Here is a 17,372-nt window from a genome sequence, read left to right on the forward strand (position 1 = left end):
CTAACTAACTTTTTTCCAAATTTGGCATGTACACTTATGTGCATTCAATATCCACGTGTACATTTGTGTGAGTGTACATATATTAAACGATAGACATGATATCTTTTACATATTATTTGACAATATCCATTAATATCATTTGAACATTATCTACATTTTTGAAAAACTCGACTATAGAGATAAAAGAAAAGCACCAAATATCAGATTTTCAATTATGTATTCAAGCTCATGTTACTCCAATTGAACACATATATCTTTTTTTTTTGCGCAACTAACACATATATCTTAGAGGCCGGTTATATATGAGTATGGTTATTTTGCTGTAATTTTATGTGGATGATAATTTGCATGTTTTGGATCTTTTTGATGTATAATGTGAACTAACAGAATGAATTTTTATTCACTTTACAACGTATTATGTGTAGACGTTACAATGTATTATGTGTACACGTAGGATGATATTTTGGCATTATTGTGTACACCATGTAAGACCTACATGTGTACAAACTGTAATACTACTAAAATAACTAATAAGAGATGAGAACAATATTTCTTTGGCATGGTTGTGTACACCATGTAAGGTATACATGTGTACACGTAGGAGAAGTTTGTCTATACGGTTAGCGTACACATATTTCAACAAATAAATATAAATTACATTACGTTGATGCCGTATATGTGTACACTAAAGGTCAATATTTACATGTACACTAAGGTTTAATGTCCACATGTACATGATATCTACATGTACACAAGAATCATATTTGGTTTATTACTTGACTTCAAACTCTTTCCCGGTGTCCTCTGCAGTAATCTTAGGAGTAACATGAGCCCTACAACGTTTCGGTCCATCCACACCTCGACAATATCTCTTCCAATTCCCACTGCTTATAGCTATCTATTGTCCACCAAAAAACAAAGAAAATCTCATCTTAATAAAGACGGAATTTAAATTGAAAGATTTTAACAATATCTACACTAATTCTTTAACTTCCTCTCCACTCTGGCGATAAAAAAAAAATCTCTTATATATACAGTTTAAAACTTTTTTTGAAGTTATATTGTAAGGAGAAGGAACTGGTTCAAAGTTGGACAAATTTTGAATCTGGATGAAAGAAAAAATATTTCAAATATGAAATAATACGTACAAAAATCTAGATGGAGAAAAAAACAAACTTGAAATGTAGAAAAAGAATTTTCTTATAAGTCTTGTAAATGATGAAAAAATATTATGGTCCAGTACCTAGATCCTCTCTTTTAGATGACCCATGAGAATATAAACAAGACCATGAGGATGTAAATCAGAACAGTGGCAGAACCGCTAAAAATGGTGGAAGAGACGCCGAAAAATGGAGGTTAAGACGCCATAAAATGGTCGCCGAAATTTCAGAGTGGTGGCAAAGACACCAGAGAATCATGGTGGAAGCGGCGGTGGAGGAAACGCCAGAGAAGAGATGGCACTTGACATGTATGCATTTATTTAGAGTTAACAAACTAACCCAAATTTATATGCAGTAATCAAGGTAAGTAATGACAATATTTAAAAAAAAAGTTTCTGTGAAAATGAAGAAGAAAGTGACGAAGAAATGAAGAAGGAGGTGAGATAATGTTAACAAAATAGTTAATCTTGGTTATTGGATGCAAGAGATGAAACAGATATGTGTCTTGTCAAAATCTGTTTAATAGATCTTGACCATCAAAGAGTAAATAAAATCAACGGTTGAGAAAAAGACCCGCCACTTACATAGATTATTTAAGTTTAGTTAGAGAAGTCTATTTTGTGAAAGCAACCAGATTAGTTAGAAAATAGATATAGTTCAGAAAAAGTGTTATAGTAGCTACAAGTGTCTTAGAATGTAATATATAAGACATAAAGTGACCTATAGCGTAAATCTTTCCATATAATGGGAAAACTAGAAGAGAGGAAAGGTTTGAAATGAGAATGGACAATATGGAACCCACTAGAGAAATAAGAGGAGATGGTAATTGGAGGGACTTTTCATGTGTCCACCATACTTTGGATACGTGTCGTCCAGATGCAGGTGATGCTACGAAGATAACGATGATGATGGGCATATGACCATGGTAGACAAATCTTTGGCAGATAATCAAGTGAGCATTGCCATGTCTTACTACCGCATAACCCAACTGCTACAGTATCACATTACCAACGAATCTTACTGGCAAGCATACGAGAAACGCCACCGCCATTTCACATTTATGTCATTATTTTAACCTTATACCAAAATGTGAGAATTATTCTTATAAAAAAGAGCTATTCTTATGGTATACTACTTAAAATATTTTTTTTTGTCTCAGATTATTGTATATAATTTTATTTATATCGAATATTATTAGTCAAATAGGAGTAATCTTAAAAAATGGTAGGAGGATTATTTGACTATAGGTTTATAGAGTTATTTACTACTTATAATATTCCTTTGGACTTTAGTGCGATGTAATATTGTATTTTGTCATAAATAATTAAACTACGAATAGTTGATTATATTTTGATGAGAGTGCTTACATGTTTTTATCTTACGAATAAGACCTACATTTGGATGCGATTAATGATGCAGAAAAAGACCGAGACGATAAAAGCTTACAAAGCCTTTAAAAAAAAAGGAAAACAAAACAAAACATGTAACATAAAAATTACATCCAATAACTAATTGATACGCAACATGAGACGTCACATCGAGTTGCATGAATCCACAGAGTCCACAACACTAAAATGCAAAATACAAATAGGGACAATGAATCTTTTAATCTATGTGGTCCGATGAAAATCTTTTGCATAAAACCAGTCAGTCAAGAAGGAAAATATTTTCACTAACAGACATTTAAAAAAAACGATAGATATCATATAACCAATTAACCATTAAGATAATAAAAATGATAGATAATTTATTTAGTTAAACTATATCTATGCATATTTCATTCTCGTAAGTACATTTTGTTTTCAAACGTTAAATTAGTAATGGAAAAGAAATTTACCGACAACCAAACTACTACATTCCTTTGTTTTATTAGTAAGTTCTAAAACATTTGGTTGGTCGTTTCATTTTTAATTTATAGTCTAAAAGAAGTACTATCTATGGGAGTTAAAATAACAATGCATGTGATTGTGATAATATATATGTTAATCAGACCCCTTATCATCTTATCTTAATCCTACAAAGTCTTCGGTGGATAAAACAAATCCTTTAAAATCTTCATATAGATTTCTTTTCATTATTTTTACCCATTACCAAAGTTTCTTTATTTTCTCTCTCGTTGTCTTCTTAGAACATTACTTTAATCCTTCAAAACTTGCTTAGTTCGTAACCCAAAGCTAGATCCAATCTAAGTTTTTATTCCTCTTCTCCTCTCTGTCTTCTCTCTGACTCTCATCGACGACTCCCAACATTTCCTGAAATAAACGAGCATAGAGAATCTTTTATAAGAGAAGGAATAAAAAAACAAGAAGCTGGAAACTTTGCATATGGGTATGGTAACAGAGTCACAGTTCCATGTTTTGGCTGTTGATGATAGTCTCGTTGATCGGAAAATGATAGAGAGATTACTGCAAAAGTCTTCATATCAAGGTAACACAGAAAGAAGCAAAAAGTTATCAGCTCTTTATTGGAGAAAAAAAAGAGAAGATTCTAAGAAGCTTTATTTTTGTTCTTATATCAACAGTAACGACAGTTGATTCAGGCTCTAAAGCTCTAGAGTTTCTGGGTTTGAGAGATAGTAATGAGAGTGACGATGCAAATGCACCCTCTTCATCACCCGTAACTCATCAGGTTCAGTTTCCTATCTTGTTTTATTTATTCACGAGTCAACTAATTAAGTTATTTTCAAGATTCATCGTACTGAAGTTTGTTGGTGGCTTTGTGCAGGAAGTTGAAATAAATCTTATAATTACAGATTATTGCATGCCTGGCATGACTGGTTATGATTTGCTCAAAAGAGTTAAGGTATAAGTTGAAATAAATCTTATAATTACAATTTGATTTCCTGAGAAATTTACAGAACATTGTATGATTTGAGTAGGAATCAGCAGCATTTAAAAGCATTCCCGTTGTGATAATGTCTTCTGAGAACGTTCCTGCTAGAATTTCCAGGTAAGCATATGTTCCTTTAAAATTAAAATTTTGAATCTTATTGATTTCGTGAGTTGGCATTAGTATAACTTGAACCACAAGTTTTTAACTTTGGACCGATAGAACCATTAACAATGTAGATAATTAATGTCCTGAAAATGTGAACAACAGATGTCTGGAAGAAGGAGCTGAGGAGTTCTTCTTGAAGCCAGTAAAGTTGGCTGATCTTACCAAGTTGAAACCGCATATGATGAAAACCAAACTGAAGAAAGAAAGCGATAAACCAGCAAAAGAAGATAGTGCAGTTTTGAAACCTGAAATAAGAGAAGAAGAAGCATCCGTGATTAAAATCGTGCCTCTACATCAAGAAGTTGAACAAGAACCAGTGTTGAGTAAGAGGAAAGCAACGAAAGAAGTGATATCCACTGATCGATCACGTCCTAAGTACAATGATATCACAACTTCTGTCTGACCCTTTCTTTCATGCGGTGTCCTGCAGAAGTTGTTATAAAAATACTTTGATTCAGAGTTTCTTTCCTTAGGTTTGTTGTAGGAATGCTTCTTCTGGTAAATAAAGGGCTGGCATAGAGGACGAAGAGGAGATATGTATGTAGGTAATGATGGTTATGGTTGTTATTTAGTATTGTTCATTATTAATAATCAGTAAATTCCAAGTCTTGTTATTTTTTCTTAGTTTTCTGGTATCAAAACAATCTCAAGGGTAATTAAATTCTACTGATTTTTTTTTTTTTGTGACACACTAGAGTGAAAACTGACTTTTTTTTTTTTTAATTTTTCCATGTTTTGTATGAGTATAATTTGTTTCCAGGAAAAATATAACAGTCCCAAAACAGAACACTTGAGTAAGATGTATGAGCCTTAGAGCAGGCTTAACGGTTAGTTTATAATTTGTAGGTTCTTAGCACTAGATTATTATTATTTTAATATAGTTTAGATTTACATTAAAAATTTAATTATTTTTAGAAAAAGAAATCATTCACATAATGAGAGATATGTATACATAAAAGTTTGCACTTACTTTTTTCTTTCTTTTAATTGTGTTATTGGTTAGATATTCTATCACATCTCCCATTGGAGCTGACCCTATGAAGCCTTTGTCTAGTTCATGTAGGCCTTAGTAATCTTGTTCGGCTGTTAGTTCGGATCACAAGTTCCCGAAAAATCGGAAAATATTTGATTGTTATTAGGGGTCTAGAAAGTACTTTCTCTGCATCAGCTAGCCTTAGAACTTTCACTAGAAGACTGAAGATCTTAAATACAACCATCACACTACTCCAAAACCCATGATCCATATTATATCAAACTATTCTTATCCTTTACACACTTTAAATGCTTATAAACTTTACATTCATCACTATTAAACGTATTGCTCCTGGTCTCACGATATCTCATCATGAACAACTTATTACGAGGAGCATATACAAAGATAGTAAAAACCTTTGCTTGATCGATTATTTCTGCTGAGAAATTTGTATCGAGAGATCCTAACTAAAAATAGAAAGCTATGTAGAAAAATGATTTGAACCATATAGTAAAGAGACCGAGAGGGACCAACTAACAAACGGAGACTGAGAGGGACCAAGCACTTCCAATAATGTGATAACTAGATTATGGACCCGCGCGCCCGCGCGGGTGTAAGTTAGCAGAAAATATATGTTAACATTTTTTTTTTAATATATGGACTACTGTTTTGGTTTTTGGGATGATGTATTTTGTTAACTTTGTTTAGTGCCGAATTAAAAAATATGATGTTTTAGAGGTATTAATTTTATTTTGTAATGTATACATTAATTTGTTATTAATATCTGAGTATTATGAAAATAGAGTGGTTGTATATTTATGTATTGTAAGCATTTTATTGTTTTAATAGATTTTAAAATCACTTGAATTATATAGTTTTTAAACATTAATAATAAAAAGTATTTGAAAGTGAGAATAAATATATTTGTGCACAAAAAAATAGATTTCTAAATGGGCCAGATTGTGATAATAATATGAATGATTTATCAAATTTGAAATAGAGAAACATGGCCCATCTTAATTCTGCAGGAAGCCCAAATTTTTTTTTCCGGGAAAAAAAACAGAAAACATTGAAGATATCGACGATTTTTCAGTTTCCAACTGAAACAACTCTTCGTCTCTCATCTTTGTTTCTGGAAGTGTCGTATCTTCGTGTTGCTGTCCTCATCAATCGCTTTGTCGAAAAAAGTCGATTTACTGAAGCATGATTGAAGATAGATCGATTAATAACTCCATCCGAATTTGGCTTCCAGGTTAGAGATTTTTTAATAGTTTTTTTTTCTTTTTCAATATCAGTCGCAAGGTCATCGAGTTGTTTTTCTGAGTTATAACGCGGGTTTAATCAATCTCAGGTTTGGATAAGCAAGACCATAAACCGGATAGATAGATCCTGTCTCTTGTTTACTCATGAAATAGAAACATCGTAGAAGCTCTGTTTTGAATCCAGCTTGGGATTGTTATTGTTCAGGAGTCGCTGGATCTGAGAAATTTATTCAGGTCAAGGTAATTTCTGTTTCAATCAAACCGTCTTTCATTATCTCTGCACGTCTGATGAAAATTCATTATCTTAGACCAATTTCTCAACCCAATCTCTTGTCTTCAGTAGACAGTGATGGGTTTCTTCCCGACAAAGCTTTGGAGTTGAATGATGAAGCTGGATATCGGGTTATGGTACGTCATGCGGTGGTTTGTGTTGTGAATGTTTCTTGCATTATCAGAGAACTGTCACTTATATATATATATATATATATATATATATATATATTGGAGCTGAGTGATTGAGAATTGAAATTTTGGTTTTGTTTAGGTCCCTGAGGAAACTCGAGAACTTGAATGTAAACACTTGACCTGAACTCGCCAGTTACTCTTAAAAGGGCGTAGTTTTGTGAGAGGATGAAAAGTAGTAAGAGTTGACATTTTGAGAGAGGCTTTTTGAATGATATGGTTGAGACGTAACTTTAGCAAAGGTATATATAGGTATGTAAAATTAGGTTATCAATCTTGCAAATTACGCCGTCGGTAATTAGTTATTTCATTAGTTTTTATTAATTAGCATTATACAGCGAATATACTAACAGATTTTATTCCCAAATCTGTAAATTTGTTAGAAAGTTAACGTAATAAGAGGAAGATATGATTTAAAGGTATTTAGTTAGGCGTGATTTGCAAGTATTGTAATCCCAAAAAATATTCTTTAGGTAGTAATGTAAAAGATATGATATTGTATTTGTTAGGTTGATTGGGTATAATATATGAATCATTTGTGGAGGACAATCTAGTTTAGGAAAATCGTAAATATAGAAGATTTTATTCGGAATTTAATACAATTGGTTAAGAAGTATATTGTTATAAAATTTTTAAATATAGAAAATATGATATTTCGGTTTACATTAATTTATATGTTTGTAATTGATTGTTATGATTCTTCAGTGAACCGATGCAAACCGGAGGTATGACATCCTCAGAATTGGAGATTGGCAAAGAGGAAGGAAGGTAATATCACAAATTTATACAATGGTTGGTTTAGCAACGATTTGTAATTGAATGGTTTAGTAATATTGGAAAACTTAGTATTTTATAAATTAAAAACAATGATATGTAGGGAACCAATGATGTAGTGGTTTAGTGATAGGTTATGAATAATTTTAAAGTGGTTCAATGATTTAGCAATGGTTTATTAATTTTGGTTTCATAAGAAATGGGCTTCATCGATTTTAAAGGAAGCAGCCCACGGGTTTTTCAAATTTAAGACAAAACTCAGAGTTTTAGTATCAGTGGCACAAACTTGTAATTTTTGTGTAAAAGTCTGGGCTAAGTACATTTTGTACTCTTGTTTTAATAAATTAGATGATTTTATTTGATGATTTTTTTTTTCAAAACTTGAAAAAAAAACTAATGAATTATTCCGTTTTTTTGAAAGTAAGATATATAAGTGCATTCCCATTGTTCGAATATTGAAAAATAAGGTCTTAATTTGTTTTAATTAATAGATTATTTGAATGTACAGACGATTGTTAGAGAATATATGATAAGATCTGAAATGTATATTTTTCTTCTTTTTCTCTTAGTTTTCCAATTTAGATACTTAACAAGTGTATATATATTGAGGCATGCGAATGTATCAGTTGCCAATTGTTAAAATTCACACGCGGCTATTTATTCTTTTTTAAATACTTTATTAAAACTGAAAAAGATAAAGAAATAAGAAAAAAGAGAATATTCTGTGGAGTCCATACAATCTGATCCACAGATCCACATAAACTAGTTATTTTAATGTAGCTAAAACAGTAAGGATTTATGATTATTAATTCTTCGGATAGTTTCTCATAACTCACAAATCACATAGATGAAATCTTTTCTCTGAGCTGCACCAAAGTTTCTCCAGAAAAAGTTTTAAGGTATTTTTCTAGTAAACTCATCATATTGCTTCACAAATTACTTAAAAAAAAAATCAGATTTTTCCTTGTTAATTTTAATTTAATTTAATTTTTGCTCTGATTTTCTAACTCTTAGTAAACGACGACGTTCAGATATTCCCTTTTCCTTATGTACTTATGAATCTTTAATCCATGTGAAAAGAATCTTTTATCAATTCAAAGAGAAAGAGATAAATAATATTTTTTCTTGTCAGTAAACGTCTACAAATTATGGAAGAACCACTTCAACCAGAATCTCTCTCCAGCTGCCGTAACGTTTCAGACGTCGTATACTAACAATCACAAACCCCTTGTGTGACCTCCAAAAAGCTTATTGTTTTGACCTAGTATGTGTTTTCATCTCTGTTATTGCTCTGTTTCCAGGTGAGGAACAAGGTTGAGCTCTGTATTCAAAACTACATGAGCTTGGACGTAATCGTTAGGTACCTCGAGAAGACTCACCACATTAGTAAAAGTGTCACCCGCATAGGTAAAAAAAAACTTAACCAAAGTTGATTACTTATTTTTTAAAAATTTCTTGATTCTCCATCAATGGGTTTTTCTTTCTTTATAGAGTTTTGATTTTTTATTCTCTGTTTTAGTTTGGGAGCAGCTTCGAGAAGAGAATCGACTTTTCTTCAGTTACTTCGAGATGAGATGCCAGATGGCTCTCCAGATGAGGATGTTCAATGATATGCTGACTAAGCAAGCTGTTGGGATGTTCGAGAATGAACTTCTTGATATCTCTGATGCTTCACGTACGTTTAACACACACACATACACTCATCTTTACTGTATCATCTACTTAGATTTGGTTATGTCTTGTCTTCGTGCAGCTTCTGTCAGGGCTTTGCTTCGTCGAGAACAACCTGAAAGAGTTCATCTTCTGGAGACATTAGGTAAATAAACAACATCTAAAGCTCTCTCTAATCATGATTCATGATAGCCCCTAGCTTTGAAAACTCTTTGCATTGCGTAGCTTCCAAGACAAAGCTGAGTTCTGCAGGCTTAGAAGCGATGATGCCTTATGCAAATGGTCAATCAGGTGAAAGCTTTACAAACTTTGGTAACTATATACTACTCAGTGATTAAAAATTAGATTTGTGCATTTTTTTTACTTCCAAAGACTTCCTTATGTCTCTCTGTTTTACAGTTGTGCAGACGCAGATTCCTTATAATCAGCAAGATCAAGTGCTTAATCCTGCAAGCTTTTCAATGCCTAATCTAAATGGTCCATTAGGTAAAGCCTTACAGACTTATCTACTATACTCAGTGATTCAAACTTCGGTTTCTCGCATATATTATTATTTTTACTTCCTCTCTGTCTTTCAGCTGCTCAGTGGCAGATTCCTAATGAGCAGCTGCTAAATCAACACCTTTATGCTTCAAGCTTTGCATTGTCCAATGCAAATGGTATATCAGGTAATGCCTGAAAAGAATTTAGTACTACATAGAGTGTTCGAAAACTCGATTTCTTGCTTCTAAGAGTTCCTTCTGTCTCTATGTTTTGCAGTGACGCAGCTGCCGGTTCCTAATAACAAGCAAAATCAACCCCATCAGGATCCATTGCCTACATATAATGATCTTATTGGTAAATAAAATACTCAATATCAACCCCTTTTACTTGAAGCATTTGTTATGAATCAATCAGGTTCCTTTTTCTTTTCTCCGTAGCTCCAACCTTTGAACCAGCAGATACTTATGATTGGTGTCTACTTATTGATTCTGCTGCATGTAAGCCTCAAACCTTAACTCTATGTCTATCTTATTGTATTTGACACTTTCTACTTATTATGAATTAGTGTCCTATATATTCTTTTCTTATATAGTTGAAGACCTTGGCACTCTACCACCATTTCCACCAGCAGATACTACTATTCAATGGCCTTCACCTGATGATCTTCCCTGTAAATACAATATTTTATCATATCTCATTGTTTAAACCGCTTCTACTTAAGCATTCTCTTTTTGCTTTCCCCAATAGATACTGCTGCTACTAATCCAGAAGAAGACCTTTCTACATTTGATCTTGAAGGCGTTATTGGACACATCGGACCAAGTTTCCTGGACGCGGATACAATATTAGCAAGCATGGATTTTAATGAACAGCAACAACACCAACCCCATTGGCAGCAGCAGCAGCAGCAACAAAACGTCCAAGTACAAGGAAGCAACGGGCTGCTAAATGTAGAAAGCAATGGCAAACACCACCAATGCCTTGATCAGCAACAAGCAGGAGGAGGTGTACAACGTCATTATCCTGAATCTGAAGCTTTGAACAATCCAGATCCTGGTAAGTAGCAAAGACCTTGTGTAGCTATCCTTTGAACAATCTAACGTTTGAGCTTGCAGGCGTTATTGGACATAACGTACCAAGAGACTCATATAACAAATCAGCAGCACAACTAGTAACGCAGCCCAGTGAACAGCCACAACACCAAAACTGACATTACCAGCAGCCGCAACCTAACGTCCCAGTAGAAGCACCGCAACGTGTTGGAGGTAGACGCAACGAAGTGGTAAATGGAGAAAGCAATGGCCATTCCAAGCGAATGAGTACAATCGTTGATGAGCAACATTCAGGAAGAGTCAAACGTCACCATTCTGAATCTGAAGCTTCTAACAATTTCAAAATAATGATAGTATTTTAATAGGAGTATATCTATAAAAATAAATAAATAATTAGTTATATCAAGTTTCAACATGAATTTCTCGGAAAAAAAAGAATTCATTTAAAATATTATAATTTAAGCTGAAAAACACTTAGTAACCAATATCCGAGTAGAAATAAAAACTGTGTAGAAAGGATGATTTGAACCAATGATATTCTTAAAGGAAAGGTAGAGCAAAGACATTAAAATATGTCTGATTTACTTATATACATTGCCGGCTCTGCTTATGAGAGGATATATCATCCAACAAAGGAGAGGGATCGAGCACTATTGTGATTCTCCCTTTCACTTGATAAATATGTTTGTAAAAATTTGAAAATTAGCTACTTATTCCATAAATATGCGTGTAAGCATGATGTTAGATGTAAGATCATCCTCATTGTTTTTTTTTTTTGAACAAGATCATCCTCATTTCAGTTACAAAAAAAAAAGATCATCCTCATTGTTCAAATATCAAAATAATAAGGTTCTAGATTTATTTTAGTAAGACTTAATTAAATGATAAATGTTTAAAAAGAAATTATATGCCAGTTGTAGTTTAACAAGTGTTATTAGGGGTTTAAGAATATATCATAAGATTTTAAATATATATTCCTTATATCTCTTTTACTTTCTTTCGTTTAGATACTTAACGAGTGTATCTAGATGGAATGCCTAGGTGCTAATCGTGGTAGTTGATCTTGTAGACGCATAATATATTTACGTTGTAGATTCATTTATCAGATATTTTTTAGGATCGGAAAAGATAAAAAAATAGAAATGTGAATATTCTAAGGGACCCATACAACCTGATGCTCGGCGCCACATGAGTTCCTTATTTTTAAAATAAAATCAAATCTATGATATTACCTTAGAATGGTGACGCCTCAGATATGAAACACAACAAATACAGTACATGTCATGTATATGTGTAAAGTAAATTACGCAGAATAAATATAGATAACTGATTAAAAATATATACACTATAAAAAAGCATATGAATTTTTCATATTATTTACCTCAACCATAAAATTTATAAAAATAATATAACATAATTAAAAAATATTAATATCCGGACAATGAACACGAGAAATAGTCGCTATAAAGAATTTGCTAAAAGTTTATCTAATTATTCAAATAGTAATGAAAAGGAATGGCCTCTTGATGACTTCTTCTCCCTGAGCTGAACCAAGTATTCTCGAATAAAGTTTCAGGTATATTTCTTTTAGATTCATCGTCTTCATCACTTTTCACCAGCTCTGCACGAATTACTAAAACTCAGGTTTTTTTTTCTGAAGAAGTAAAAACTCAGATTTTTCCTTGTTGATTTATTTTTATTTTTATTTTGCTGTATTTTCCACTCTTTAAACGACTATGTGCAGATACTTTTCCTTATGTATTTATGAATCTTTATATCCACATGGAAGATTCTTTATCAAGTTAACGAGAAAGAGATAAATCCTTTTTTTTTGTTAGGTTTCCTCCATAGTTATGGAAGAACCACGTCAACAACCAGAATCTCTATCCAATTGCCGTAACGTTCCAGAAGTCGCATACTATGTAACGATCGATCACAAAAACCCCCCTCGTGACCTCCGAGAAGCTTATTGTTTTGACCTACTCTGTTTCTCGTCTCTGTTTTTGCTCTGTTTCTAGGTGAGGAGCAAGGTTGAGCTCTGTATCCAAAACTACATGAGCTTGGACGTAACCGCTAAGTACCTCGAGAAGACTCACCACATTAGTAAAAGTGTCACCCGCATAGGTAAAAAAACTTGATTAGTTTTCTTGATTCCATCAATGGGTTTCTTTCTTTATAAAGGTTTTGATTTTGTATTCTCTGTTTTAGTTTGGGAGCAGCTTCGAGAAGAGAATCCACTTTTCTTCAGTCACTTCGAGATGAGATGCCAGATGGCTCTCCAGATGAGGATGTTCAATGATATGCTGACTAAGCAAGCTGTTGGGATGTTCGAGCATGGACTTCTTGATATCTGTGATGCTTCTCGTACGGTTAACTTACACGCCACGCATACTCATCTTTACTGTATCATCTACTTAGATTTGGTTATGTTTTTGTCTTCGTGCAGCTTCTGTTAGGGCTTTGCTTCGTCGAGAACAGCCTGAAAGAGTTCATCTTCTGGAGACATTAGGTAAACAAACAAGATGTAAAGCTCTCTCTAGTCATGATAGTCTCTAACTTTGAAAACTCTTTGCATTGCGTAGCTTCCAAGACAAAGCTGAGTTCTGCAGGCTTTGTAGCATTGCCTTATGGTCCATCAGGTGAAAGCTTTACTACTCAGTGATTAAAAATTAAATTCTTGCTTCTTTTATTTTCAACTTCCAAAGACTTCCTTCTGTCTTTCTGTTTTGCAGTTGCACAGATTCTTAATAATCAGCAAGATCAAGTGCTTAATTCTGCAAGCTTTTCAATGCCTAATCTAAATGGTCCATTAGGTAAAGCCTTACAGACTTTCGTACTATACTCAGTGACTGAGAGTTATATCTATTACATTGTTTACTTCCAAAGACTCACTTCTGTCACTCTGTTTCTGCAGTTGCACAGTCGCAGAATCCTTATTATCAGCAAAATCAAGTGCCAAATCCTTATGATCAGCAATATCAAGTCCTTAGTTCTGCAAGATTAGCATTGTCTAATCCAAATGGTCCATCAGGTAAAGCCTTACAAACTTTGGTGACGACTATACTACTCAGTGATTAAAAAATTAGATTCTTGCTTTTGCTTTTTTTTGTTTACTTCCGAAGACTTTCCTTTTGTATCTCTGTTTTGCAGCTGCACACATGCAGATTCTTCATAATCAGCAAGAACAAGTGCTTAATAATCCTGCAAGATTTGCAATGCCTAATCCAAGTGGTGCATCAGGTAAAAGCCTTACGAACTGTGGTACTATACTCAATGATACAAAGTTGGTTACTTGCATACTTTTTACTTCCTTCTCTGTCCTTCTATTTTGCAGTTGTGCAGTCACAAAATCCTTATGAGCAAGTGCTTAATTCTGAAAGCTTTGCAATGCCTAATCCCAGTGGTCCATCAGGTAAAGACTTACAAACTTTGGTAACTATACTACTACTACTCAGTGATTGAAAATTAGATTTCTTGCATTTTTTACTTCCTTCTGTCTCTTTGTTTTGCAGTTGTACAGTCACATATGTCTAATGATCAGTCCAATGATCTCTTTTATTCTGAAATCTTAGCAGTGCCTGATGCAAATGGTCCACCAGGTAAAGCCTTTTTGTACTACATACGCTGATTAAATTTTTGATTTCTTGCACTTCTCTGGCTTCTAAGGGTTAGGTTCCTTCGGTCTCTCTATGTTTTGCAGTGACACAGCTGCCTAGTCCTTATGATCATCAGCAGGAGCAGCAAGATAAACACCTTTATACTCCAAACACGCCATCGCCATATGCAAATGGTCCATCAGGTAAAAGCTTTCACAAACTTTGGTTACTATACTACTCAGAGATTCAAAGTTCTGTTTCTTCCACTTTCTGCCTTCTAAGAGGTTCCTTCTGACTCTATATTTTGCAGTGACGCAGCTGCCTGTTCCTAATAATCAGCAGGATCAACCCCATCAGAATCCATCGCCTACAGATAATAATGATCTTATTTGTAAAAAAAAAAAAAAAAACTCCAAAGCCACTCTCTTCTCAACGTATCAACCCTTTTTTACTTAAACCATTTTTTTATGAATCAGTTTCCTTTTTTCTTTCCTTGTAGCTCCAACCGTTGCACCAGCAGATAATGATGATTGGCTTCAATTTATTGATCCTGCTGCACGTAAGCCTCTCCTCTCTCTCACTGTATTAAACCCTTCAACTAATTATGAATCAGTTTCCTATTCTTTTCTTATAGTTCCCGACTTTGGAGATCTACCACCATCAGATACTACTACTACTAATCCATGGTCTTCATTTGATTATACTTCCTGTAAAGAAAACACTAAAACCTTTCTTTATTTTATCTCTCATTGTTTTAAACCTAAGCATTCTCTTTTTTTTTTAATTTCTTTCCCCATAGGGTTTGATCCTTTGCCAGAAGAACCTTCTATGTTTGAGCTTGGAGGCGATATGATGTCAGCAGGAATGGATCTTGATGAGCAGGAACAACACCTAGATGGACAATACCAACCCCATTGGCAACAGCAGCAGCAGCAAAACGTCCAAGTAGAAGGAAACAATGGGCTGGAAAATGGTGATGACTTTGACATAGCCCCGCCAATGCAAACGGACACAAGCGAGCAACTAGCAGGAGGAGTAAACCATCATCATCCTGTCTCTGAAGCTTTGAACAATCCAGAAAGTGGTATGTAGGCTTATATTGGGATTATAGCTCTCTCTCTCCTAGAACCCTTGTACATTTGTGCTTTGCTGCAGGCGTTACTGGACATAACGGACCGAGTGACTCATATATCAAAACAGCAGAACAGCCACAAGACCTAAACGGACATTACCAGCCGCAACAAAACGTTCCAGTAGAAGAAACGCTGCAACGTGGAGGAAGAAGCAACGGGGTGGTAAATGGAGAAAGCAATGACAAAAGCCATTCAAAGCGAATGTGTACAAGCCGCGTTCATCAGTCAGGAAGAGTGAAACGTCACCATCCTGAACATGAAGCTCTGAACAATCCAAATAGTGGTAATTAAAGTACCTAAAACCCTTTTCTCACAATAATACACTTTATGATCTCTTTTTTTTTTTCTAACACTTTGTCACAAAGGTAATGGGAGTCAAACAACGGGTGTAAAGCAGCAAAGATCTCCAGAGGCAAGAGCAACGACAAGGTCCCTGAAAGAATGGGAGCAATATGAGAGCGAAGAAACCAAACAGTAGTGTTTTTTTCTTGTTTTTTTTTTTTCAGTTGAGCTTTCTCGTATCTTTCTTCTTGTAAGACCACAAGACTTTTAGGAGATTTATTGATAAAACTGTCCCAAGTTGGAGATATAGTTCAAGAACAGAGTCAAAACTAGTCTAGATTCAAACTGAAAGCTTATACCCTTAGATTAAGAACCACAACTCATACACGTCAAAAAATCTCCAAGAAAAGTAGATTAGGTATCAAATAAGTAGTAAGACCTCAATGCAGCCTCCAAACTATTAGTGATACGATATGATAAGCACAAGCACGAGATGAGATCACAGTTTTAAGATTTTCCGAAACAACCTCTATGCAGAAGACTTTCTCAATAAGAAACGTCATGTTTTGTCCCACATCGGGGAAATGAATCTATTTTTTCTTGTATATAATAGGGTACGTCACACTATCCGTACGTCGAGTTCAGTAACGCGGGCTTGTGATCCATGTGGAGACAATAAGGTGATGGGATGTTGGATCGATCTCATTGGGCCGGGTTCGGGTTGGGCTTTATTCTGGCCTGCCCATTCCAAGTTGAGAGTTGAGGCATGCGGCTCGAGCGAAGGCTTGGGTCATGTGTTTCTTAGAGTGGGGGAGACTGCGTGAGGCTGGTTTCACAGAGCAGCGTTTCACCTCCCGCTCTTGACGGTGGAAGGAGAGCGGGCCATTGCCTTCCGAGCCCACTATGACCCAATAGGCCGATTCTGATTAGACCATCACTTTTTTAACTTTTTTAAACGTAAATGGTCGGTTCAATTTTTTTTACAGCCCACTATTGTTAACTTGTTATTGGTTTGATTTATATTATATAAAAGCAAAAGAGAAAAATGGTCCAATTTCTTTTTTTTTTGGTAAAAAAAAAGGTGGTCCAAGTTCTTTAGAAAAAAATAACTGGTTCGTCTGCTAGCTCATAATCTCATAGATGACATTTATTTATAACTAGTGGTATTTTATATATGGTTTTAATAAATAAAATATTTTCAAATAAATGAAGATGCAAATATGTTGAAAGAGAATGATAGAGAGTACACTATCATTTTTATATTAGTTGTCGTTCTAAGTTTATACACACTGATTAAGAAAATATTTAATTTTACATATTTTCAAAATAAAAATATCATTACCAATACACCTAATCATATTTCAACCAATAGAAAATTTGAGTAAAGAATATTGTCAATAAATTTTGCATTGAAAACCGAAAACAACATTTATTTTGAAACAAAAATTATACCTTACAACGACAAATAATTTGAAACGGATGAAGTAGTCGTTAAGGATGAATGTGATATGTAATTGCCTAATTCAT

At 34.0% G+C, this 17,372-nt stretch overlaps 3 protein-coding genes and 1 long non-coding RNA gene across 7 annotated transcripts; all 4 read left to right on the top strand.

Moving 5' to 3' along the window:
- The first annotated feature begins 3,158 nt into the window (after positions 1 to 3,158).
- LOC108851912 (two-component response regulator ARR8) lies at positions 3,159 to 4,836 on the top strand. Its single transcript, XM_018625386.2, has 5 exons — positions 3,159 to 3,587; positions 3,682 to 3,788; positions 3,885 to 3,962; positions 4,039 to 4,109; positions 4,260 to 4,836. The coding sequence occupies exons 1-5, from the start codon at positions 3,485 to 3,487 to the stop codon at positions 4,558 to 4,560; spliced, it is 660 nt and encodes a 219-aa protein (XP_018480888.1). The 5' UTR covers positions 3,159 to 3,484; the 3' UTR covers positions 4,561 to 4,836.
- Positions 4,837 to 6,242: 1,406 nt separating this feature from the next.
- Positions 6,243 to 6,822, top strand: LOC108853680 (uncharacterized). 2 transcript variants are annotated; one of them, XR_001949758.2, is made up of 3 exons: positions 6,243 to 6,382; positions 6,482 to 6,632; positions 6,733 to 6,822. It is a non-coding gene; the product is annotated as an uncharacterized LOC108853680 (long non-coding RNA). The 2 variants fall into 2 exon arrangements; XR_001949757.2 differs by having other exon boundaries at positions 6,736 to 6,822.
- Positions 6,823 to 8,731: 1,909 nt separating this feature from the next.
- Positions 8,732 to 11,262, top strand: LOC108852306 (uncharacterized). 3 transcript variants are annotated; one of them, XM_057006827.1, is made up of 12 exons: positions 8,732 to 8,833; positions 8,930 to 9,035; positions 9,148 to 9,303; positions 9,382 to 9,444; positions 9,525 to 9,611; positions 9,699 to 9,785; positions 9,878 to 9,967; positions 10,059 to 10,136; positions 10,220 to 10,279; positions 10,375 to 10,452; positions 10,530 to 10,838; positions 10,898 to 11,262. In XM_057006827.1, the coding sequence occupies exons 1-12, from the start codon at positions 8,777 to 8,779 to the stop codon at positions 10,990 to 10,992; spliced, it is 1,266 nt and encodes a 421-aa protein (XP_056862807.1). In that variant the 5' UTR covers positions 8,732 to 8,776; the 3' UTR covers positions 10,993 to 11,262. The 3 variants fall into 3 exon arrangements, with proteins under 3 accessions (XP_056862807.1, XP_056862808.1, XP_056862809.1); XM_057006828.1 differs by having other exon boundaries at positions 9,525 to 9,590; positions 10,898 to 11,260; XM_057006829.1 differs by having other exon boundaries at positions 8,743 to 9,035; positions 10,898 to 11,260.
- A 1,152-nt stretch (positions 11,263 to 12,414) lies between these two features.
- Positions 12,415 to 16,150, top strand: LOC108852110 (uncharacterized). The gene is made up of 18 exons (XM_018625606.1): positions 12,415 to 12,478; positions 12,673 to 12,756; positions 12,853 to 12,958; positions 13,043 to 13,198; positions 13,281 to 13,343; positions 13,417 to 13,473; positions 13,567 to 13,647; positions 13,749 to 13,865; positions 13,985 to 14,074; positions 14,169 to 14,246; positions 14,347 to 14,433; positions 14,535 to 14,633; positions 14,741 to 14,821; positions 14,930 to 14,989; positions 15,065 to 15,139; positions 15,230 to 15,514; positions 15,586 to 15,846; positions 15,929 to 16,150. Exons 2-18 carry the CDS (start codon positions 12,688 to 12,690, stop codon positions 16,039 to 16,041), a joined length of 1,878 nt encoding a protein of 625 aa, XP_018481108.1. The 5' UTR covers positions 12,415 to 12,478; positions 12,673 to 12,687; the 3' UTR covers positions 16,042 to 16,150.
- The last annotated feature ends 1,222 nt before the right edge of the window (positions 16,151 to 17,372 follow it).

The sequence above is a fragment of the Raphanus sativus genome, chromosome 4, assembly GCF_000801105.2.
Source record: "Raphanus sativus cultivar WK10039 chromosome 4, ASM80110v3, whole genome shotgun sequence".
Lineage (NCBI taxonomy): Eukaryota > Viridiplantae > Streptophyta > Magnoliopsida > Brassicales > Brassicaceae > Raphanus > Raphanus sativus.

Bases quoted from the DNA above. Each gene is read 5' to 3' on its own strand.
- LOC108851912 (XM_018625386.2), top strand. From the start codon at position 3,485: ATGGGTATGGTAACAGAGTCACAGTTCCATGTTTTGGCTGTTGATGAT. The intron at 3,588-3,681 runs GTAACACAGAAA...TTATATCAACAG, and splicing joins GCAAAAGTCTTCATATCAAG to TAACGACAGTTGATTCAGGC. The intron at 3,789-3,884 runs GTTCAGTTTCCT...GGCTTTGTGCAG, and splicing joins CATCACCCGTAACTCATCAG to GAAGTTGAAATAAATCTTAT.
- LOC108852110 (XM_018625606.1), top strand. From the start codon at position 12,688: ATGGAAGAACCACGTCAACAACCAGAATCTCTATCCAATTGCCGTAAC. The intron at 13,344-13,416 runs GTAAACAAACAA...TGCATTGCGTAG, and splicing joins TCATCTTCTGGAGACATTAG to CTTCCAAGACAAAGCTGAGT. The intron at 15,140-15,229 runs GTAAAGAAAACA...CTTTCCCCATAG, and splicing joins TTCATTTGATTATACTTCCT to GGTTTGATCCTTTGCCAGAA.
- LOC108852306 (XM_057006827.1), top strand. From the start codon at position 8,777: ATGGAAGAACCACTTCAACCAGAATCTCTCTCCAGCTGCCGTAACGTT. The intron at 9,445-9,524 runs GTAAATAAACAA...TGCATTGCGTAG, and splicing joins TCATCTTCTGGAGACATTAG to CTTCCAAGACAAAGCTGAGT. The intron at 10,453-10,529 runs GTAAATACAATA...TTTCCCCAATAG, and splicing joins TTCACCTGATGATCTTCCCT to ATACTGCTGCTACTAATCCA.